This window comes from Schistocerca gregaria, chromosome 2 (assembly GCF_023897955.1).
Source record: "Schistocerca gregaria isolate iqSchGreg1 chromosome 2, iqSchGreg1.2, whole genome shotgun sequence".
Taxonomy (NCBI): domain Eukaryota; kingdom Metazoa; phylum Arthropoda; class Insecta; order Orthoptera; family Acrididae; genus Schistocerca; species Schistocerca gregaria.
The window spans coordinates 727,662,945-727,687,359 of record NC_064921.1 but is presented as its reverse complement, the minus strand read 5'-3'; the positions used below and the strand labels follow the sequence as shown (position 1 = coordinate 727,687,359).

Sequence of the window (24,415 nt, the reverse complement as noted above, 5' to 3'; positions counted from 1 at the left end):
AAATAAATGTAAATGTCGTGTGACTAGGGCCTCCCATCCTGTAGACCATTTGCTTGGTGCCAGGCTTTCGATTTGATGCCACTTTGGTGGCTTGCTTGTCAATGGGGATAAAATTATAATGTTTAGGACAACACAACATCCAGTCCAGGAGCAGAGAAAATCTCCAACCCAGCTGGAAATGAACCTGAGCCCTTAGGACTGACATTCTGTTGTGCTGACCACTCAGCTACCAGGGGCAGAGACAACAATTACTTACTTGTGAATTATGTATTATTTTCATAAGGTTCATTTCCATCAGAATTTAGCTTTCCATGTGATGAACACTTACCAAGTATTTTACTGGTGTATTTTAATCAGATTTATGAAAAATATATGAGCAATACTGTCAGTAGTATTACTCTTCCATGTTAACTAGCCCTTTGCTGCACAGAATGCTATTAACAGAGCAAATGGAACCAAAGGGATTGCATTTGCTGAGTATGTTGGAGGTGCCATGAAGTGACTTTCTGCCACCTTCATTCTGTACCAACAACATAATTGCATCTTATAGATCAGCTTGGTTTCCAGAAAGTGATTTACAGAGACATTCCTATTGTAATGTGGTGTTTATTTATATTAATAATTATGAAATGAATTACAGGGAGGCTGATGTACAAGGGTAATCCCAAAAGTAAGGTCTGCTATTTTTTATAAGTACAGAACTCTGTTTGTGTGGCAGTTGGTCACACTGTTATGATTAAACTTGAGCACGCCATGCTGAGGCACTCAGTCTTGGCTTGGCAGCTGTTGAGAATGGAGCTCCCATTGGATGTTACTGCCAAGTGTGAATTGTACGCAGTTATTCGGTTTTTGAATGCAAAGGGCACTGCGTTGATTAAAATCCATCGCCAATTGACTGAAATGTGTGGTGAGTCATACATGGATGCCAAAAATGTTCGTAAGTGGTGTAGAGAGTTTGCAGTTGGTCGGACAGAAATTCACGATGAACAAAGGAGCAAGAGACCATCAATTTCTGAAAAGACATTGTTGACGGTTGAGCAAAGCATGCATGAAAATCGGCAGATCACCATGGATGATCTATGCATGTTGGTTCCTGAGGTTCCCCGAAACACTGATCACAGAATTTTAACGGAAACATTGAACTACCGGAAGCTGTGCGCAAGATGGGTGCCACGCATGCTGACTGAGGACCACATGCAGCAATGAGTTGATGCTTCCCGCACATTTCTTCACCGCCTTACAGCCAAATAGGACAACTTTCTGGACTCAACTGTCATGGGTGACAAAACCGGGGCATACCAAATTACACCTGTGCCCAAGCAACAATCACACCAGTGGCAGCATCCTTCTTCAGCATGGCGGTGAGCTGATACAACATGGGCGTACAAAAACTGCCACAGTGTCTACAAAAATGCAGCGACAGAAATGGTGATTAGGTCGAAAAATAGCTAAATGTTCAAGCTCTAAAGTGATGGAACCATTGTAGAAATAAACAGGTCTATGTGCTTATAAAAAAATAGGAGACCTTAGTTTTGGGATCACCCTTGTAACTAAATTACTCAATGTAACAATATTATGAGAAGGAATGTTGCTACTCACCATATAGCGGCAATCCTGAGTCGACTCAGCATCTCCACTATATGGCGAGTAGCAACTTTCCTTCTCACAATATTATTACATTCCGTCCTGGATTTTCCATTGTTTGATTTAAATTACTCCTTGAGTAGAAGAAGGATGACATTTTGAACATTTGATTAATGTGCAGACAGCATGTAACCACACTGTTAGATCGCATGTTGGCAATTGTTCCAACAGAAATAGCTCCCAACTTCCACTGACCTTATTAATAAGAGAAAGGGACAAAGTTAGTGGTGATAGCATATTATAAATATATTCAACAATAATATATTTACACAAAGAATATTAACTTGAGGAAATGCCTAATGCTACTGATGATTTCTCGTACATGATGTTTTGTTGTGCTAACAGCAGTCAGTTATGAAATTTACATTAATTAAATTAGTATTAATAGCTTTTTGTGGAGTACTTAGTTACTTCCCATGGGAAACCAGTGTTCTGCAGAACACAGTTTGGGAAACCCTGATCTATTAGATTCTTCCTTGTTTTTTACTAACACTAAAACACCAATTTTTAAACTATTTGGTTTCAAATTACCATCATGCCTTCTTTTTCTCTCCACGGCTTTCTTTTACATTGTCTCCTTTGCCATCCAGGTTTCTTCTCTTCAGTTATCTCACTTAAAATAGAAAAATGTATTTCTTCCTCAGTAATGTTAGTAGGCTTTTCTGCAAATATTAATTCACAAGGAACAAAACTAGTATCTTCATTCCATAGGTTGTTTGTTGTGTTTTAAAAATTCCATATGTGGCTTGACCAAGCAGTGCGCTTTATGGTACAATAAGTAAAACACTGTCTGTTATTCTCCTTCACAACTCTTTCAGTCATATTACCAAATGAAAGCAGTTTGGAATCCTTATATATTTAATTTTGTACATCCTTAAACTTTGCATGAACTTCTCTGAAATGAATAGTTGGCAACTGTCAGATAATAATGGCTTAATACAGTACCCCTCCCTTTGTATGAAAATAATCTGTTTCTAAGTTTTCCACAATTTTTTTGATGTTGGCTTTTTATTGGGTATAATTTTTCATCTTTTGAGAATGTATCCAGTACTATAAATAACGTGTTTGAATCTACCTGAGAAGTAGATAATGGTCGTAATAAATCCACATCAATTAATTATTTGGAGCATTTGGAAGGGCAGAATGCATTAAACCTTTACATGGAACAGTTGTTTTTTTATTCTCTGACATATGTATCATCCAGCCAGACTTTTCTTGATGCTTCTACACAAATTATTAAATATTACTGCTTCTTGTAAATTTGGTACTATTTTATGAATACCATAATGCATAACTTTCATGTAAATAATTAGTAAGTTTGTCAAGATGTTGCTCAGGAAAATGAAGCTTCCACTCCTGACTATCTAAAAAGTTTCTTTTGTTTGAAAAACCTTTGTAATTGATACTTTATACTACAAAAATTATTGGATTTGTACCACTGTTTAATTTTTTACAATTTGACATCATCATCCTGTTCCATAGGCATGTCTTTACAAATTTTCCTGATTTATTTTTCATCCTTCACCCCTTTATGTAAAAGAATCATACATATCCCCCTCTTGCATCCTGAGCATCTCCTCCTCTCTCCCAATAGGCTTGCTTGATAGAATGTCTGGTATTATATTGTCTTTATCCTTTATGTATCTAATCTCAATGTCAAATTGTTTTAAAAACAATACCCATCTACTCAATTTTGGGTGTTTCAAGTCTACACTGTTATAAGGAACTTAAAACTTTCTGAGGATTGTATATCCCAGCAATCAAGATGGTGGTGAGTGTAAAAGTAAATCGTGCTTCTCTATGGAAAAAAGTAAATTTCGATGGTAAAAAGAAAATATGTGTGAATTGTAAGGATGAAATTTCAAGGCTTAATTAATGTACACTCCTGGAAATGGAAAAAAGAACACATTGACACCGGTGTGTCAGACCCACCATACTTGCTCCGGACACTGCGAGAGGGCTGTACAAGCAATGATCACACGCACGGCACAGCGGACACACCAGGAACCGCGGTGTTGGCCGTTGGATGGCGCTAGCTGCGCAGCATTTGTGCACCGCCGCCGTCAGTGTCAGCCAGTTTGCCGTGGCATACGGAGCTCCATCGCAGGCTTTAACACTGGTAGCATGCCGCGACTGCGTGGACGTGAACCGTATGTGCAGTTGATGGACTTGGAGCGAGGGCGTATAGTGGGCATGCGGGAGGCCGGGTGGACGTACCGCCGAATTGCTCAACACATGGGGCGTGAGGTCTCCACAGTACATCGATGTTGTCGCCAGTGGTCGGCGGAAGGTGCACGTGCCCTTCGACCTGGGACCGGACCGCAGCGATGCACGGATGCACGCCAAGACCGTAGGATCCTACGCAGTGCCGTAGGGAACCGCACCGCCACTTCCCAGCAAATTAGGGACACTGTTGCTCCTGGGGTATCGGCGAGGACCATTCGCAACCATCTCCATGAAGCTGGGCTACGGTCCCGCACACCGTTAGGCCGTCTTCCGCTCACGCCCCAACATCGTGCAGCCCACCGCCAGTGGTGTCGCGACAAGCGTGAATGTAGGGACGAATGGAGACGTGTCGTCTTCAGCGATGAGAGTCGCTTCTGCCTTGGTGCCAATGATGGTCGTATGCGTGTTTGGCGCCGTGCAGGTGAGCGCCACAATCAGGACTGCATACGACCGAGGCACACAGGGCCAACACCCGGCATCATGGTGTGGGGAGCGATCTCCTACACTGGCCGTACACCTCTGGTGATTGTCGAGGGGACACTGAATAGTGCACGGTACATCCAAACCGTCATCGAACCCATCGTTCTACCATTCCTAGACCGGCAAGGGAACTTGCTGTTCCAACAGGACAATGCACGTCCACATGTATCCTGTGCCACCCAATGTGCTCTAGAAGGTGTAAGTCAACTACCCTGGCCAGCAAGATCTCCGGATCTGTCCCCCATTGAGCATGTTTGGGACTGGATGAAGCGTCGTCTCACGCGGTCTGTACGTCCAGCACGAACGCTGGTCCAACTGAGGCGCCAGGTGGAAATGGCATGGCAAGCCGTTCCACAGGACTACATCCAGCATCTCTACGATCGTCTCCATGGGAGAATAGCAGCCTGCATTGCTGCGAAAGGTGGATATACACTGTACTAGTGCCGACATTGTGCATGTTCTGTTGCCTGTGTCTATGTGCCTGTGGTTCATGTGATGTATCTGACCCCAGTAATGTGTCAATAAAGTTTCCCCTTCCTGGTACAATGAATTCACGGTGTTCTTATTTCAATTTCCAGGAGTGTATTTCCAGTTTAGATTTATAATCGGTGCTTTAAAAACAGACATGAAACTTCAATCCTGAATATGTGAGTCGCTGATGAACAAAGAAGATTCGTCCTCAGGAACCAAGTGGAAAATGGAAGAAAACTGTTCCCAGGAAGTGTAATCTCAAAATAACACTGAAATTTCCATGTGTAAAAACAGTGCAACCTCAGTGCTTAAAAACAGTCAATCACAAGTGCATAAAAATCTTATTGTGCACATTGCTGAAGATTTATTGAACATGCCAGTCAGAGCCTAAAAGTTTGGAAATGAATCGCATAAAGTAAACAGACCGTTGCGAATTGATCCCCCGAGTGCAAAAATTGGAAAATGTGAGAAGATCTGTGTATTAGGGAATAGTCAGGATCGGGGAATTTCTGCTGCATTAACAGAAAAATACAACTTCAGGGCTTCTGGATTCATGAAGCCTGTGGCCCCAGAATTAACAAATGTAACAAAATCTAATGAAGTAACTAGCTTGACTAAGGATGATTTTGATATTTGTTCGGAGGAGCTAATAAAGTTTATAGAAATGAATCGTACAAGGCTATCAGAACTGAGAAATTGTCTAAATAATTTAAATCATACAAATGTTCTATTTGTGAATGTTCCACAGCATTATGACTTACCGAGTTGGTCATGCATAAACTGCAAAATTAGCGTCGCTAACAAGAGTTTCACGGAAATATGTAATCATTTCCAGAATGTTGATATTATAGACACAAACATTTTACAATGAAGGTTCTATACAGCTCCTGGCCTTCATTTAAATGCATAAGGAAAATAGGTTCTTGCTGATAAACTATTTACTAGTATCTCACCTGTCAATAAAGAAACCAGGACACATAGCAATGTAAGGCAAATAACAAACTGTTTCTGGTGAGCAGCAAACAGTTCAGTTGCAAATTACAAAGTAGTTTAAACCCAGTAGGCTAGAAACAAACAATCAAATCATAACTAACAAAGAGATAGAGGGGCTTGCCAGTACTTACCTCAGCTCAGTACAGCCGATTGAAACACAAAAAACAACCGAAAATTTAAGTTCCTAGCTTTCGGAATAAATGTTCCTTCATCAGGGAGGAGAGAGGGGAAAGAAAGGGAAGAAGGGAAAGTGGATTTAGTTACTCACAACCCAGGTTATGAAGCAACAGGGAAAGGAAAACAGGGAAGGTAGCAAGGATGGAGGCATGGTTGTCAGAGGGAAGCCAAAGATATTCTACTGTAGGTACTGTGCCAGCTTCAAACGAAAGAGGATGCATACAGAAGTAAAGAGGTGTATAGTATAAAGATGTAGGATGAAAAGATGCATGAATGGCTAAAGAGGAAAGGGAAAGAGGAGAAGACTGAAAAGTAAATGGGAATGAGGTTGTTTAACGTAGGTTCAGTCCAGGGGGATGGCGGGATGAAAGGATGTGCTGGAGTGCAAGTTCCCATCTCTGCAGTTCAGAGGGACTGGTGTTGGGTGGGAGAAGCCAAATGGCACATACGGTGTAGCAGGTTCCTAGGTCCCTAGAATTATTCTGGAGGGCATGCTCCGCTACTGGGTATTGGACATCTCCTAGGCGGACAGTTCGTCTGTGTCCGTTCATGCGCTCAGCCAGTTTAGTTGTTGTCATACCAATGTAAAAGGCTGTGCAGTGCAGGCATGTCAGCTGATAAATGACATGTGTAGTTTCACACGTGGCCCTGCCTTGAATTGAGTATGTTTTACCAGTAGTGGGGCTGGAGTAGGTGGTTGTGGGGGGATGCATGGGGCAAGTTTTGCAGCAGGGTCGGTTACAGGGGTAGGAACCGCTGGGTAGAGAAGGTAGTCTGGGAATATTGTAGGGTTTAACAAGGATGTTACGGAGGTTAGGGGGACGACGAAAGGCAACTCTGGGTGGTGTGGAGAGAATTTTGTCAATTGATGATCTCATTTCAGGGGTTGACTTGAGAAAGTCATATCCCTGGCGGAGTAATATATTGATGTATTCGAGGCCAGCATAATATTGGGTGACAAGGGGGATGCTTCTGTGTGGTCTGAGGGTAGGAATATTGTTGTTGGACGGGGAGGAATGTATTGCTCGGGAGATCTGTTTGTGGACAAGGTCTGCAGGATAGTTGCGGGAGAGGAAGGCACTGGTCAGGTTATTTGTGTAATTGTTGAGGGATTCGTCACTGGAGCAGATACGTTTGCCACGAATACCTAGGCTGCAGGGAAGAGAGCGTTTGATGTGGAATGGATGGCAGCTATCAAAGTGAAGGTACTGTTGTTTGTTGGTGAGTTTGATATGGACAGAGGTGTGGATGTGAGCTTCAACAAGATGAAGGTCAACATCCAGGAAGGTGGCTTGGGTTTTGGAGAAGGACCAGGTGAAATTCAGATTCGAAAAGTAGTTGAGGTTATGGAGGAAATTAAGGAGTGTTTCTTCACCATGAGTCCAGACCACAAAGATGTCATCTATAAACCTATACCAGGCCAGAGGAAGCAGCTGTTGGGTCTTCAGGAAAGCCTCCTCCATGCGGCCCATGAAGAGGTTGGCATAGGACGGAGCCATCCTGGTTCCCATGGCAGTTCCCCTGATTTGTTTGTAGGTCTGGCCTTCAAAAGTGAAGTAATTATGGGTGAGGATGTAGTTGGTAAGTGTGATAAGAAACAAGGTTTTTGGAAGATCTTCGGGTGGGCGTTGGGAGAGGTAGTGCTCAAGGGCAGAGAGACCATGGGTGTGTGGGATGTTTGTGTAAAGGGATGTAGCATCTATGGTGACAAGAAAGGTTTCAGGTGGGAGAGGAGTGGGAATGAATTTGAGGCGTTCTAGGAAGTGGTTTGTGTCCTTGATGTAGGATGGGAGTCTGCGGGTGATAGGTTGGAGGTGTTGGTTTACCAGAGCTGAGATATGTTCTGTGGGAGCTTTGAAGCCTGCTACAATGGGACGGCCAGGATGGTTCTCTTTGTGGATTTTGGGTAATAGGTAGAAGGTAGGGGTACGTGGCTCAGGTGGAGTGAGTAAGTCTATGGAAGCCGTTGTGAGGCCTTGTGAGGGACCTTGGATTTTTAGGATTTTCTGCAGCTCAGTCTGGATGGAGGGAATGGGATCCTGGGTAACAGCTTTGTAGGTTAAGGTGTCGGAGAGTTGACGCAGTCCTTCTGCCACATACTCCACACGGTCAAGTACCACAGTTGTGGAACCTTTATCTGCCGGAAGGATTACAATAGAGCGGTCTGTTTTCAGCTGCTTAATGGCACGGGATTCAGCTGGGGTGATGTTGGGGGTTATCGGGATGTTCTTCAAGAAGGACTGGGAGGCAACACTGGATGTGAGGAATTCCTGAAATGTCTGCAAGGGATGGTTTTGGGGGAGGGGAGGAGGATCCTTTTGAGAGGGTGGTCGGAACTGTTCTAGACAAGGTTCAACACTCGGTCTAGTATTTGGGGGCTGTGTTTGGGTAGTGAAGTGATATTTCCAGTTGAGGTTCCGGGTGAATGAGAGGAGATCTTTAACCAGGGCAGTGTGGTTGAATTTAGGTGTGGGGCTAAAGGTTAAGCCTTTTGATAGAACAGATGTCTCTGGAGGAGAGAGGGATCTGGATGAGAGGTTTAGAACTGAATTGGGGTTGGTGATATGTGGCATTTGACTGTGGTTATAGTTGAGATTTGGTCTGTGTGGGGTATGTGCTGGGATGGGAAGATTGAGTAGGGTGGTTAGGCTAGGTTTGTTGGCTATGAGGGGGGTTTGTTGACGGTTCTGTTGTGGTTGGTGTTTGTGAGGGATAGGGAGAGGGACCCCACTTCTTAGGTGTTGCACTAGCACTGTGGATAGTTTTTTCAGGTGGTGTGTGGCATGGGACTCAAGTCTGCGGCTGGCTTCTAGGATGATGTTCCTGAGTGTGTTCTCCAAGCAAGGGTTTGAGAGGTGGAGGACTTTGAAGAGATATAGGAGCTGTTGGGAGTGGTGGTTACATGAAGTAGTGTAGAGATTCAGGACAAGTTGGGTAAGGGCTAAGGATTGAAGGTTCTGGAAGTCCAGGAAAGATTGGTGGAAGGAGGAATTGCACCCAGAGATGGGAACTTTTAAGGTAAGTCCTTTAGGGGTAATTCCTAAGGTTAAGCAGGAACGGAGGAAAAGTATGTGGGATTGCAGTTTGGCTACGGTAAATGCATGTTTCCGGAATGAATGTAAATAATGTGGTATAAGATTAGGGTACATAGTGGGTAACTGGTGGGTAGGGAAATTAAATAACTAAAGTTAAAATAGTAATCATAAGAAGGATTAAAACACGGAAGGAAGGGCGAGAAAGAAAGAAAGAAATTGTGTTGGTTATGTTAAATACCAAAGAAAGACCACCAAATAAGAAAAATACGGAAAAAGTTGACCAGACCAAGCAAGTATGTCCAGATCCGGGGGGAAAAGAACACACGCTGCTCAAAAACAGAGATAGCGAGTAGCGAAAAAAGATCGCGCGTGCCGCAAAAAAGATCGCGTGTGCCGCAAAAAAGATAGCGCGTGCCGCAAAAAAGATCGCGCGTGCCGCAAAAAAGATCGCGTGTGCCACAAAAAAGATCGCGCGTGCCGCAAAAAAGATCGCGCGTGCCGCAAAAAAGATCGCGGGTGGCGCAGAAATGTTCAAAAAAATGTTTCCTGTGGCAGAGAAAGATAGACAATGGCACAAAAATATCAGCAGCAACACGAAATCGACGGAATTGGATGATACTGATAGGTGCGGAAGAGATTGTTGGCAGTGACTGTTGGCTGGAAAACAGCGAATAACGAACGTTAAAACTAGGGAATGTTAAATAATGAAATGTTAAATAAATAAATCAATAAATAGAAAAAGAGAGGTGGACTATAAACGGAACAAGACAATAGGAGGCAAATGAAACTAGCACACAGAAGCATCCTCCTTGTCCCCCAATATTATCCTGGCCTCGAATACATCAATAAATTACTCCGCCAGGGATATGACTTTCTCAAGAAATGAGATCATCCCTTGACAAAATTCTCCCCACACCACCCAGAGTTGCCTTTCGTCGTCCCCCTAACCTCCGCAACATCCTTGTTAAACCCTACAATATTCCCAGACTACCTTCTCTACCCAGCGGTTCCTACCCCTGTAACCGACCCTGCTGCAAAACCTGCCCCATGCATCCCCCCACAACCACCTACTCCAGCCCCACTACTGGTAAAACATACTCAATTCAAGGCAGGGCCACGTGTGAAACTACACATGTCATTTATCAGCTGATATATCTGCACTGCACAGCCTTTTACATTGGTATGACAACAACTAAACTGGCTGAGCGCATGAACGGACACAGATGAACTGTCCGCCTAGGAGATGTCCAATACCCAGTAGCGGAGCATGCCCTCCAGCATAATTCTAGGGACCTAAGAACCTGCTACACCGTATGTGCCATTTGGCTTCTCCTACCCAACACCAGTCCCTCTGAACTGCGGAGATGGGAACTTGCACTCCAGCACATCCTTTCATCCCGCCATCCCCCTGGACTGAACCTACGTTAAACAACCTCACTCCCATTTATTTTTCAGTCTTCTCCTCTTTCCCTTTCCTCTTTAGCCATTCATGCATCTTTTCATCCTACATCTTTATACTATACACCTCTTTACTTCTGTATGCATCCTCTTTGGTTCGAAGCTGGCACAGTACCTACAGTAGAATATCTTTGGCTTCCCTCTGACAACCATGCCTCCATCCTTGCTACCTTCCCTGTTTCACTTTTCCTGTTGCTTCATAACCTGGGTTGTGAGTAACTAAATCCACTTTCCCTTCTTCCTTTTCTTTCCCCTCTCTCCTCCCTGATGAAGGAACATTTATTCCAAAAGCTAGGAACTTAAATTTTCGGTTGTTTTTTGTGTTTCTATCAGCTGTACTGAGCTGAGGTAAGCATTGGCCAGACCCTCTATCTCTTTGTTAGTAATTGTTTCACATCTTTTATGAGATTTTCTATTAATTAGTTCAATCAAATCATAAAGCAGCCTCAAATTACGAAATGGTTAAAGCCAAAAAAAATTAAAAAAAAAAAAAAAAAAAAAAGGGTGGTGAATGAAGAACAAATTTTTCAAGCTACAAAAATAACTTCACCACTTGATCCTCTCCAAAAAGCAGAGGCCATACTCAACTAACACACCAAGAATTTTTTAGGCATAATGTCACTTGCAGAAGAAAAAGAAGCTACACCACCACCAACGATAACATCAACAAAACCAATGACAACAATAAAAGAAACAGCAATAACAACTAAACCTAAATCAACAGCTGAAGAACCATCAGTAGCTGAGGGAAAACCAACATCAGTTACAGCAGCAGCCCCATCTACAGCAGTAACAGTGTCAGTAAAAAAAGCAAACACAGTCACTGTACGAGAAAGCATGTCACCGATAGCACCAACAGCATGGCCACTGAACTTCCAACAACAGTAGCAGCTGATCGACACTGCCTAAGGAGGAGCGAAAGGCTAGGTACAGCTGCTTCACTTAGTGATGATTTTTTTATGGCACCAAACGAAGAAAAGGAAGAGATTGTGACAAATCAGCCTGAAAAATTTCAGATAAGTGTCAAAAATCAGCAACAAAGCAGCACTTCACCAGGTATTGACAAAATAACAAATACTTGCAAACCTTTCAAGATAATGAGTCAAAACATTCAGTATCTCAAGAATAAAGTGTTAGAATTAGAAGTCACCATAAAAACTTTCTAGTTACCTCTTGTATTTGTCTATTAGAACATTGGTGCAGGGTCAGTGAATTAAGTCTTATAAATATAAGCAATTTTAAATTAGCATCTCATTATTGCTGCAGTGTTTGTAAAAATGATGGAGTATGCATACATTCTAGGGCTTGGCTAGAGCATAAAGTTAGAGCTGAAACATACATCTAAATATCAAGAAACATTTTGAATCATGCCATAGAACTAAAATCTGAGGAGAAGTGTAAGAATCTTGTCATTAAATTTGGAAGCAGTGCTAAACATTTTTATTACAATGAAGTGAACTTATTACTATGTGAGGATTTTAACATCAACCTGTTAATTGAAAATTAAGATAAAAGACGGCTTTTGAGTATCCTAAACAGCTTTCACATGAAACCACTATTAGATAATATCTTTATAAATATCGAAAATGATGTTACTGAGGCACAAAACATAAAATTAGGTCTTTCAGACCACAACACACTACTAACATACATAACCTGAGGTGGTTAAGTACAAGTGGGAATATAAAAAGCACTTCTACCCAGAAAAGGTTAATATTTTTATCCAACCATTAGCAAAGGAAACCTGGGAAGATATGTACTCAAAATCATCAAGTGATGAATCATTCAATGCATTTTATAATACTTTCATGTCCATGTTTGAGAAGTGTTTTGCAAAAAAACTGACAAGAATTAATGTCATGCCAAGAAACAGCAGCCAGTGGATAACACCTGCTATCAGTGTATCCAGCCAAAAGATAAAACTTCTCAATCAACTGAGAAAAGACAACCAAGATGGTCACTTTACAGAATATGTTAAGACATATAAGAAAATTTATAAGAAAGGTGTGAAGCTGAATCATTGAGTATGGAAAATAATTTTGAAGCTGCAGCTGTGCAGTTGAATGAAATACAGGGAAAAGTCATAGTCATAGTGATATACAGACCACCTACTGGTGATGCAGACATATTCTTTAACCAATTATAAATATTACTTAACATTCTGTTCACCGATAGAGCCTCTGTAGTCGGGTGTGGTGACTTCAATGTTAATCTTATGAGTGAATGTAGGCTAAAAGACCAGTTCCTAAATTTGTTATGTAGTTTCAAACTACTTCCACACATACAATCACCCACAAGAATAACAAGTAATACGGTCAGTCTTATTGATAATATATTTTCAAATGTAGGACGCACAGAAATTGAAGTAACAAATACTGATTTGGGATTATCAGACCACAATGCTCTTGTCCTCTAAATTCCTTCAAGGCCACTGAAAGAGAAAAAAACACACTTCATGTATAAAAGAAATTTTTCTACAGAAAACTGTGTAGAATTCATAAATATGGTAACTAATTTGGCTTGGGCAGAAGTACTATCCCTAACAAATACAAATGATGCGTATTACACATTTTCTTCAATTTTCATGGGATATTTTGAAATGTGTTTTCCAAAAAGCTGTCAAAAATCAGGTCACATGGCAATACAAAGCCAAGTTCTTGGCTCACAGCTGGAATCAAAACTTCCTGTGGAACTCAAAAGAGACAAATTTTTAAAATGAAAACATCCACAGACCCACAATTCATTGAATATGTCAGGAATTACAAGAGGGTATATAGAAAAGTAATTGCTAAAGCAAAATTCATGAGTAATGATAGTTTTATAAGACAGTCTGAAAACAAATCAAAAGCCATATGGGGTATTGTGAAGACTGAAACGGCGAAGAGTTGTGAAAACCAGGACATTAGCCTCAAAAATTTTAAAAATGTCAATATTAATAAACAAGATTTGCCAAATTATATTAACAATTATTTCATAAATGCAACAACTTCATTAAGCTTAAAATTTACAAACGAAGAAAAACCTGAATATCAAAAAGCAGCTTGTAGGATGAGGGTAGACCCAACAAATGAGGGTGAAGTGTTGAAAGTGATACAAAGCTTGAAACCCAAAATGTTGGCTGGCATAGATAAGGTGCCTGTGTCAATCATAACGAGGACAGCACCACAAATCGCAAAGCCCTTTGCACACATAGCCAATTTATCATTCAGTGAAGGAGCTTTTCCTGAAAGGCTGAAAATTTCAAAAGTGAAGCCGTTATTTAAAAATGGCAACAAGTATAAGGTAAAAAACTATTGCTCAATATCTCTCCTCCCAGAATTTTCAAAAATATTAGAAAAACTGATGAAGCACCAAATCAACAAATATCTAAATGACCATAATTTACTAAACAGAAATCAGCATGGCTTCCAAGCACGTAAAAATACCGAAACAGCAGTAATGTGCTACACTGGACAAATAATCAAAAATCTAGAAAAAGATTATAGTGTAGTAGGAGTAAATTTAGACCTCTCCAAAGATTTTGACACTGTGAACCAGAACATTCTTTTAGAAAATTTGTAAGTGTTGTGTATACATGGGATAGGAAAAAAACGGTTTGAATCATACCTAATAAACAGAACACAGGTTGTAGGACTGACATCAACTTACACCAGCCACAAGATAAATTCAGTATCAGAGGCAAAAAATGTAGAAATAGGAGTACCACAAGGCAGCATCCAAGGGTCCGTATTGTTTATAAATGATTTTCACGCCTCAGATGATGCAGCCAAAGCAGTAGTATTTGCAGATGATACTAGTGTGATAATAAGTGCACCAAAGAATTGCTACCAACAACTGCTGATAAAGTACTAAATTACATCCACTCTTGGTTCAATGCAAACAGGTTGACATTGAATGTAAATAAAACAAATTATATGCAGTTTGGGAAAAGATGTCAAAATGTAAATCTCAATCTGGTGTGGGGTGACAAAGCCTTAAACAGATTGACATCCACAAAATTGCTGGGGATTCATGTGGATGAAAACTTAAATTTTAATGACCACGTAATAAAACTTGCGCAGAAACTTAATTCAGCTTGTTTTGCCCTCAGAATTATTGCAAATGTTTGTACCTCAGAGGTCAACATGCCAGAATGGCATATTTCGGCTATTTTCAATCTCTTGCCACATACGGAATAATATTTTGGGGTTCCACAAAAGGGGGCCTAAAACAAATTTTTTGTTGCAGAAGAGGGCCATCTGAATAATAACTCACAGTCATCCACAGACACACTGCAAACCCATATTCAAAAAGCTTAGAATACTTACTATACCATCATTATACATATGCAAATGTGTATTGTATGTCAGGACCCACATTGCAGATTTTCAGACAAATGCCGACTTTCATAACTACAATACCCGTAATAGCGCAGCACTCCATACTCAGTGAACAAAAAGAACGAATACACAAAGGCATGTGAGCCATATCAGTGCAAAACTGTACAACGCACTGCCAGTCAACATCAGGCAGTTAGAAGATGATAACAAATTTAAAACAGAATTTAAAAAATTTCTAGTAGAACAATGTTTTTATTCTGTAAATGTCTATGTAGGTCAATAAATTTTTTCTGATGATATTTATAAAGGCAAAATGGAAAATACTCTATCTGTACCTAATCATTCATTCCTTAAAAGACAGCTGTTGTGTGATGTAAATATACACTTAAGCAGTGTTGTGCATATAAGGACTTGCCGTTTAGGACGGACAAAACTAAATCCTTATGAGAAACAGACTATGCTTTTAAAATAACAAGCAGGGATGTATATAGGCTATATTAATTTCATTGTATTATTATTAACTACATCGTATTATTTTGTTTTGTACTTTTTTACGTATATATTGTTAGTGTCCCATTTCTTTGAAATGGCTTAACAACAGCCATACAATATTTATTGTCAACGGATGGATAAATAAAATCAATAAATAAATAAACCTACCCATACACAAAAGCAACAGTGACTATCATGACTATGACACAAGATCAAATCACGACTTGCATGCAGATTGAAAAAATTTGAGCCTAGTACAAAAAGGTATGTACTACTCAGACAAAAAAGGTATTTAATGCACTTCCTATGGACATAAAAATCTTACTAGTGTGATACCACAATTTAAAAGTAAATTAAAAGAATATCTTCTGGAACTCTCTTTTTTCCTCTCTTGACGTGGTCTCTGACACACACATGTCTATACTGTAAGTTGGATGTGGCACATTGACTTGTAATATTTTCTGTTACCAATTTGTAACTGAACATTATGTCAGAATAACACTTTACTTCACTTCTAGAGAAGTTACAACTTAATATTGAATAATTATACCTTATTATTGTATTGTTTTATACTTCTGTTTTACTTCAGGACGTGCCCAAGTTTGTAACTGTTAACACAGTTTGTTCCTTTACACATATTGCAATTTGTATCTGTTAGCATCTATAAGTAGGTTACTGTTCTTATGTTTAATTATGACTTGTTCCACATCCATACAATTCTCTTGTATACTGGATCTATGGAACATGAATAAATAAATAAAATAAATAAATAAATACAAAAAGATAAGGAAAAATCAGGATGATACAGTAAACTGCTGTTAATTATTTCACTTTTTAATTTTTGGAAAGTCTCTTCATATTCTTTACTCCAGATCCACATGACATTTTTGTCCAACAAATTGCTCAAATATAACTTATTAAAATATTGATCTGTTACAAATTTTCTAACAAGTCCAAATACCAAAACATGGGCTTTAATTTTTTGTTTTGTTTTTAGGAACAGGAAAGTCATAAACTGCTTTTAATTGCTCTGGGTTCTGTTGTAGTCCTTTGTCATTAATTATGTGGACTAAAAATTAACAACTTCTTCTTACAAACTATGATTTACTTAATTTCAACTTCGTTATACCTCCTTTGAACTTCTTTTAGTGCTTTGTTAAAAAAGATTTACAAAATCATGCCAACTCGAACTAGATATTAGCATACATACACTCCTGGAAATGGAAAAAAGAACACATTGACACCGGTGTGTCAGACCCACCATACTTGCTCCGGACACTGCGAGAGGGCTGTACAAGCAATGATCACACGCACGGCACAGCGGACACACCAGGAACCGCGGTGTTGGCCGTCGGATGGCGCTAGCTGCGCAGCATTTGTGCACCACCGCCGTCAGTGTCAGCCAGTTTGCCGTGGCATATGGAGCTCCATCGCAGTCTTTAACACTGGTAGCATGCCGCGACAGCGTGGACGTGAACCGTATGTGCAGTTGACGGACTTTGAGCGAGGGCGTATAGTGGGCATGCGGGAGGCCGGGTGGACATACCGCCGAATTGCTCAACACGTGGGGCGTAAGGTCTCCACAGTACATCGATGTTGTCGCCAGTGGTCGGCGGAAGGTGCACGTGCCCTTCGACCTGGGACCGGACCGCAGCGATGCACGTTTGCACACCAAGACCGTAGAAGCCTACGCAGTGCCATAGGGAACCGCACCGCCGCTTCCCAGCAAATTAGGGACACTGTTGCTCCTGGGGTATCGGCGAGGACCATTCACATCCGTCTCCATGAAGCTGGGCTACGGTCCCGCACACCGTTAGGCCATCTTCCGCTCAAGCCCCAACATCGTGCAGTCCGCCTCCAGTGGAGTCGCGACAGGCGTGAATGGAGGGACGAATGGAGACGTGTCATCTTCAGCGATGAGAGTCGCTTCTGCCTTGGTGCCAATGATGGTCGTATGCGTGTTTGGCGCCGTGCAGGTGAGCGCCACAATCAGGACTGCATACGACCGAGGCACACAGGGCCAACACCCGGAATCATGATGTGGGGAGCGATCTCCTACACTGGCCGTACACCTCTGGTGATCATCGAGGGGACACTGAATAGTGTACGGTACATCCAAACCGTCATCGAACCCATCGTTCTACCATTCCTAGACCGGCAAGGGAACTTGCTGTTCCAACAGGACAATGCACGTCCGCATGTATGCCATGCCACCCAACGTGCTCTAGAAGGTATAAGTCAACTACCCTGGCCAGCAAGATCTCCGGATCTGTCCCCCATTGAGCATGTTTGGGACTGGATGAAGCGTCGTCTCATGCGGTCTGCACGTCCAGCACGAACGCTGGTCCAACTGAGGCGCCAGGTGGAAATGGCATGGCAAGCCGTTCCACAGGACTACATCCAGCATCTCTATGATCATCTCCATGGGAGAATAGCAGCCTGCATTGCTGCGAAAGGTGGATATACACTGTACTAGTGCCGACATTGTGCATGCTCTGTTGCCTGTGTCTATGTGCTTGTGGTTCTGTCAGTGTGATCATGTGATGTATCTGACCCCAGGAATGTGTCAATAAAGTTTCCCCTTCCTGGGACAATGAATTCACGGTGTTCTTATTTCAATTTCCAGGAGTGTATATACTGCTACTGTATGCAGTAATTCATTCCACAAAATTTTGTAAGCTACCCTGATACACACACATACAGATGTATTTAACCCAAGAGGTACCACTCAATACTGTTACAATTTTCCTTCCTGTAAAAATGCTGTCAATAGTGTTGACTCCTTAGCTAAGTGCTAAGTGGTATTACAGTAACATATATGACACCACATGAAATAATGTATAACCATGAAATTTTTGTAAGCTTTAATCAATATTGGCATGTCTCTCACTTACTCTCTCTTTTTTTTTACTTGATTAAACTCCCTGGCATGTAACACCACTGTGGCTTTTCCATTCTTCTTAGCGACTACTGTTATGGCTTGTTATACCTGCTATTAGATATTTCAACTTCAACACTTGCAGTTAATTCGATACAGCATTTCATTGCCATTGACACTACACTGTTCTTCTTCTTCTTCTTCTTCTTCTTCTGCTTGTTATTATTATTATTATTATTATTATTATTATTATTATTATTACTGTCATTGAGTTCTTTTTTGCTGTGCCCATTCTAACCTGTGATTGATGGTCCTTCGTAGCAGCACTTCTAGTGTGTTGGCATCTTGTGTTATTTTGGATCAATGAAAAGTTTGAAATGGTGGACACAACACTAAAGTAGTTAATGACATTTTCACAGATCTGTTGGCACATGATAACTAGTGTAAGTTGGCACTTTTGTAATCAAAAACATGAAGGCTACAATAATAAGTAATTGAAGTTTGGAAATAATCACCAATTAAAAATGGAACCTTTTGAAAGAAGAAAACATTAATTGTGAATAACTTTTGAAATATGTTTTTGGAAAAAGGAGCTGCCGGAGATGGTGGTCATATGAGCATGAAGTTTGTTTGCTTGTGTGACTACGTGTGTGTTTCTTTTCTGCTGAAGTCTTTTTGGTGAAAGCTAAATGTGTAACAGTCTTTTTATTCTACCTGTCTGCAACTCAGTGTGACATCTTTACAATGAGTAGCAATCTATCCTTTTCAGTTTATTTTCACAGTATCTTAGTTGAAGGACTTATTAAAATGTGTATATGAACATTTTATACCCATTTTTCTTAACTCCCTGTTTGTTTTTAACCATCAAGTGGGCATGCATACACATAAAGTGCACCATCCACAAATAACAGTGTCTCACACCATTCCATTGTTGTTTTAGTTTTGCGAGCCCTTACCTATTCCTTCATTATTCCTTCAGCTAACACAGTCATATGTCCAAGTGGGCAGCAGTAATATACAATAAACAATGGGCTAGGTGAGAAAAAAATTACGATCCCCGCAAGAAAATTACCCAGATTCCAAGCTAGTGGCAGAATCTCACAATGAGGCAGTTGTTTATGAGATAATTAGCAAGTAAATAAGCATTTGGCTGTGATCTGATGCAACTACAGTGTTTACTGCTCTGAGTGGGTCATTACTCTGGGGTAACATTTGTACATGGCAAAAGAGTGAAATAACAAAAGTTTATTTTATCATTGTTTAATTAAAAGTGACTTAGCTAGTATAATTTTACTTTATTTTATGGTTGATAACTAAACAAAGATTAAACTGTGATTTTGCTCATATATGTCTACCTTGGTAACATAAAGACAGCTATAATATAGCTCCTGGTAGCTCAACATTCAGTGTGTCTTTTTTGTATTCATAGGTGTCCCATCTTGGGTAACTATAGCTAGTATCTACAATTCATTCTTATTCATGTTGTTGTATTAGAATAACTTCTCATTCTATGTGCATTTTTAGCAAAGCAAATCTAATTCAAAAATCATTTGAAAGCTATTTGCTCTTTTCTTTAATGTTCTTGTGAATTTTTCTCTATTAGTAAGGTATTAAAATTTTAATTTTAAAAATGAAGTTACCATGTTCGTTATTCTGCAGGTTATCTTGGTAAACTAAGTTCCAGATTCAGGTATAAGACAGCAATTTGCACAGATGAGAGGGTACGCACAATGAATGAGATAATTTCTGGAATTCAGGTTATCAAGATGTATGCATGGGAGAAGTCATTCACAAGATTAATTGCTGCTACACGAAAGTGAGTATGATTATATTCACCATATCCCTATTTTCACTTTAGAAATACACGTCTGGAGGGTGGTGTGTGTGTGTGTGTGTGTGTGTGTGTGTGTGTGATAGAGGGCTTATGCTCCATCTCTAATAACATCATTGTTGATGGAACATTAAACCTCAGTCTTTCTTCCTTTATATCTTTCCCTATGAAGAATATGGATTTCTCAGAACAGCTATCACTGGAGTGTTGATACACCCTGACATTTTCCTTCCCTTATTCCAGCATGGCATAAGAATAACACTAACCCTTGTAGACACAGAAGTAATGAAGAGAATTTTTGCTCCTCTCGTGTGGGAGTATCTGGTAACACAAAATACAGTAACACTATAAATGAAATTAATATCTTCTAAAATATAACCATAGGTACCTGTCATGTATCTATTGCCTGTATTTCACCAGTGAGTGATCATGACAATCGTAAGGGGTCCAATGTCATGCCTTGCAATATCTTGTAAACATGAAGTAGAAGGAGTCTGAAATATAGTGCAAAAAGAAGATCATTTTATATATATAAAAATTATCTACTTGCACATTCAGGAGATGCATATTTTGCCCTCTTTGCCTGTGAGAATGTCATAGGAATAAAAAAAAATAGTACCAGACTTCTTACTGAAAAGACAGAGATACGTGAAAATATCAACTAATGGTTCAGGGCATGAATTTTGATTAAATTTGGGCAAGACACAGATATACAATTCAGTACTTCTCCTAGATTTCCTCAGCTATAAAAAGAGAGCATTCAGATAATGATATATAGGAAGTACATACTGATAAGTTCTCAGAACAACAGTTATATACTTGTACTGATTTTGAGAATTTTTGGAGGCTACTTTTGTCCTTTGCATAGATCAATTCTGGTCAGCGTCTACTCAAAAGATTCTGGTCAGCGTCTACTCAAAAGCGACTCCGTAAAATTGTTTACAATGCAGAAATGTACAATCCAAAGTACAAGCAATTTGTAACAAATCAGCATTTGCAATTTAGTTACTGTACAGATCTTCTAACTAACAAATTGTGATACATCTAGTTTTCCTTTAAAGAGGAGTAGCTGTAAATATTAGCTGCATTTATCATAAATTAACTATGTATTTGAGTTTGCTAACCATTATAACTAACATCAAAAGATTTTAGGAAATTAGTAATTTTTACCACATGTTTTTGTGTTGCCTTAACACAAATAATATTTTGTGTATCTACTTCAATTCTTATAGAGACTTAGCAATCTTTTGGCCCAACAGATTAAAAGATAATCAGCAGGTATAATTTAGAGTTATTTGTTCACTGTATTGTAATACATTGCACCAGACAAACTGCAGCATCACTTGAATGCTGTTCTCAAACACAAAATGAATTAGTTGACATTCGTAAGCAGCTGGTAACTGCCCTGACTACTGTCAAGCAATAGGCAGCTGCTGCAAATCAGTCTGTTGGAAGAGTTCCCAAGAGTTGTGTACCTGTGATACCTGTAACGTCAAGTACAATCTTCTCAAGTAAATCCTGTCTCCTCTGTAGAAAGTACAGGATCCATCACTACCCATCTACTTAACTGCGAGAGGCATGTCAATGGTAGATATAGCCATACTGTACAGGATGGATGGGGACCAGGGAGGCCTCATGGTGTTGTACTGATTCCACCTATCAAACAAGTTTGAGGTGCTGTCTTTCACTGACATGGAATCTGAATCAGTGGTACTCACTTCATCTGTTTTGGGGAAACCTCTTTTGTCCGATGTCAGGAGGAGGCAAACACAAAAGGAATGGAGTCTATTAATCATTGGCAATGCAAACATATGGCAAATGATGGCAGCCCTTACGGAAATAGCAGCAAGGGTCAGGAAAGGACACCAGGTGCTCTCAATGTGTATGTCTGGGGGCCTCATTCAGCATGTTGAAGAGGCAGCCATTGAGGGAACAGGGTGCAGCCCACTGCAGATTGTGGAGCACATTAGACAAATTATGCCTGCCGTCTAGGCTCCGATGTCATACTTGGCTCATTCCAGTGACTGGCAGAGAAGGCTGACAAGGCTAGTCTTGTGTGTGGAGTTCAAATGAAGCTTCCAATTTGTATCATTGTCCCCAGAACTGATCGTGGCCCTTTGGTTCTGAGTCATGTGGAAGGACTTAACCAGAGTCTTCGAAGATTGTATGACAGGTTAGGCTGCGACTTAGTGGACTTGCGCCATAGGGTTGAGAACTGTAGGGTATCCCTAAATAGGTCAGGTACACACCAGGGGCTACTGCTCATGAAGCTGACTGTGTATAGGGTGCTCACAAGATAACAATAGCTGTACGAAATGCAGAAGTATCAGTGTAAGATCAAAAGAAATGCCTTCCACAGGTGAAAGTATACCACCAAAGCATTCACAACAAAATTCCAAAGTTTGAAGCACTCATTAAAAGCAGTGAAGCTCACATAATACTAGGTACAGAAAGCTGGTTGAAAACCAAGATTGATAGCAATGAGATTTTTTGGGAAAATTTAAGTATGTATTGAAAGTACAGGCCAAAGGTAAATGGAGGTGGTGTATTTTTCATAGTAGACGAGAAACTGAAATCCACCAAGAAAGAAACTGAAGTTGCATATGAGATTGTTTGGCCAAGACTCAGTATCAGGAGTGGATGTAAAATGATAACTGGATCCTTCCACCCACTCATCAGACTCTCCTCCTGATGTAACCAAAAGCTATAGAGAAAATATCAGAGCACTTACATTCATACTACAGGGTGTTACAAAAAGGTATGGCCAAACTTTCAGGAAACATTCCTCACACACAAATAAAGAAAAGATGTTATGTGGGCATGTGTCTGGAAACGCTTAATTTCCATGTTAGAGCTCATTTTAGTTTCGTCAGTATGTACTATACTTTCTCGATTCACCACCAGTTGGCCCAATTGAGGGAAGGTAATGTTGACTTCGGTGCTTGTGTTGACATCTGTGAACGTTTGGGCAGGCATTGTTGGTGATGTCTTTATTGGACCCCATGTTCTTCTTCCACCTACGCTCAATGGAGAACGTTATTATGATTTCATATGGGATACTCTACCTGAGCTGCTAGAACATGTGCCTTTACAAGTACAACACAACATGTGGTTCATGCACGATGGAGCTCCTGCACATTTCAGTCGAAGTGTTCGTTCGCTTCTCAACAACAGATTCGGTGACCGATGGATTGGTAGAGGTGGGCCAATGCCATGGCCTCCATGCTCTCCTGACCTCAACCCTCTTGACTTTCATTTATGGGAACATTTGAAAGTTTTTGCCTTCACAACCCTGGTACCAAATGTAGAGACTCTTTGTGCTCGTATTGTGGATGGCTGTGATACAATACACCATTCTCCAGGGCTGCGTCAGTGCATCAGGGATACCATGCGATGGAGGGTGGATGCATGTATCCACGCTAACGGAGGACATTTTGAACATTTCCTGTAACAAAGTGTTTGAAGTCACGCTGGTACGTTCTGTAGCTGTGTGTTTCCATTCCATGATTAATATGATTTGAAGAGAAGTAATAAAATGAGCTCTAACATGGAAAGTAAGTGTTTCCAGACACATGTCCACATTACATATTTTCTTTCTTTGTGTGTGAGGAATGTTTCCTGAAAGTTTGGTCATACCTTTTTGTAACACTCTGTATAATCTTTGCTGGAGACTTTAATCATCCAACAATCAATTGGGAAAATTACAGTTTTGTTAGTGGTGGGCTTGATAAGATATCCTGTGAAACTGTGAAAACTATCAACAACATAGATCAGAACCCAACTCATGAAGGAAATATATTGTATCTAATGGAAACAAATAGACCTAATCTCTTTGAGGATGTCCACATCGAAACTGGTAGCACTGACCATGATGTGGTTGTGGGAACAATGATTACCTAGGTAGAAAGGACAACTAAAACAAGCAGTAGCATGTAGAGGAACTTTGGCTCAAGCTTAAACGAATAGTTGGCCACACACTGGATAGATATTTACCCAGTAGAACAGTTCATAATTAGAGAAAATCTCCATGGTATACAGCCACTGTAAAGAAACTTCTATTGAAATAGAGATGACTGCATAACAGATGAAAAACAAAGTGTAGGGCTATAGACAGCAAGTTGCTGAATGAAATGCATTTGGCTGTCAAGAGAGCAATGCATGATGCCTTCAATGACTACCGTAGCGTTCTATTGTCAATTTCACAAAATCCAAAGAAATTTTGATTGAATGTAAAAGCTGTTAGTGGCAGCAAAGTTAGTGTCCAGTCCCTAGTGAACCAGACAGGAATGGAAATTGAGGCTAGCAAAGCAAAAGCTAAAATGGGTAACATTGTTTTCAAACATTCCTTTACAAATGAAGGCCTGAGAAAATTGCCCCAGTTTAATCCTTAAACTAATGAAAAGATGAATGA

General features: G+C 40.3%; 1 protein-coding gene across 2 annotated transcripts in view; it reads left to right on the top strand.

The window, feature by feature from the left end:
- The window catches only part of LOC126334857 (probable multidrug resistance-associated protein lethal(2)03659), a 420,094-nt gene that overhangs the window by 126,425 nt on the left and 269,254 nt on the right, over positions 1–24,415 (top strand). For both annotated transcript variants that reach the window (XM_049997527.1, XM_049997528.1), the window contains exon 7: positions 19,833–19,989. In XM_049997527.1, coding sequence (XP_049853484.1) covers positions 19,833–19,989 — 157 coding nt within the window. The remainder of the gene's footprint in view (positions 1–19,832; positions 19,990–24,415) is intronic.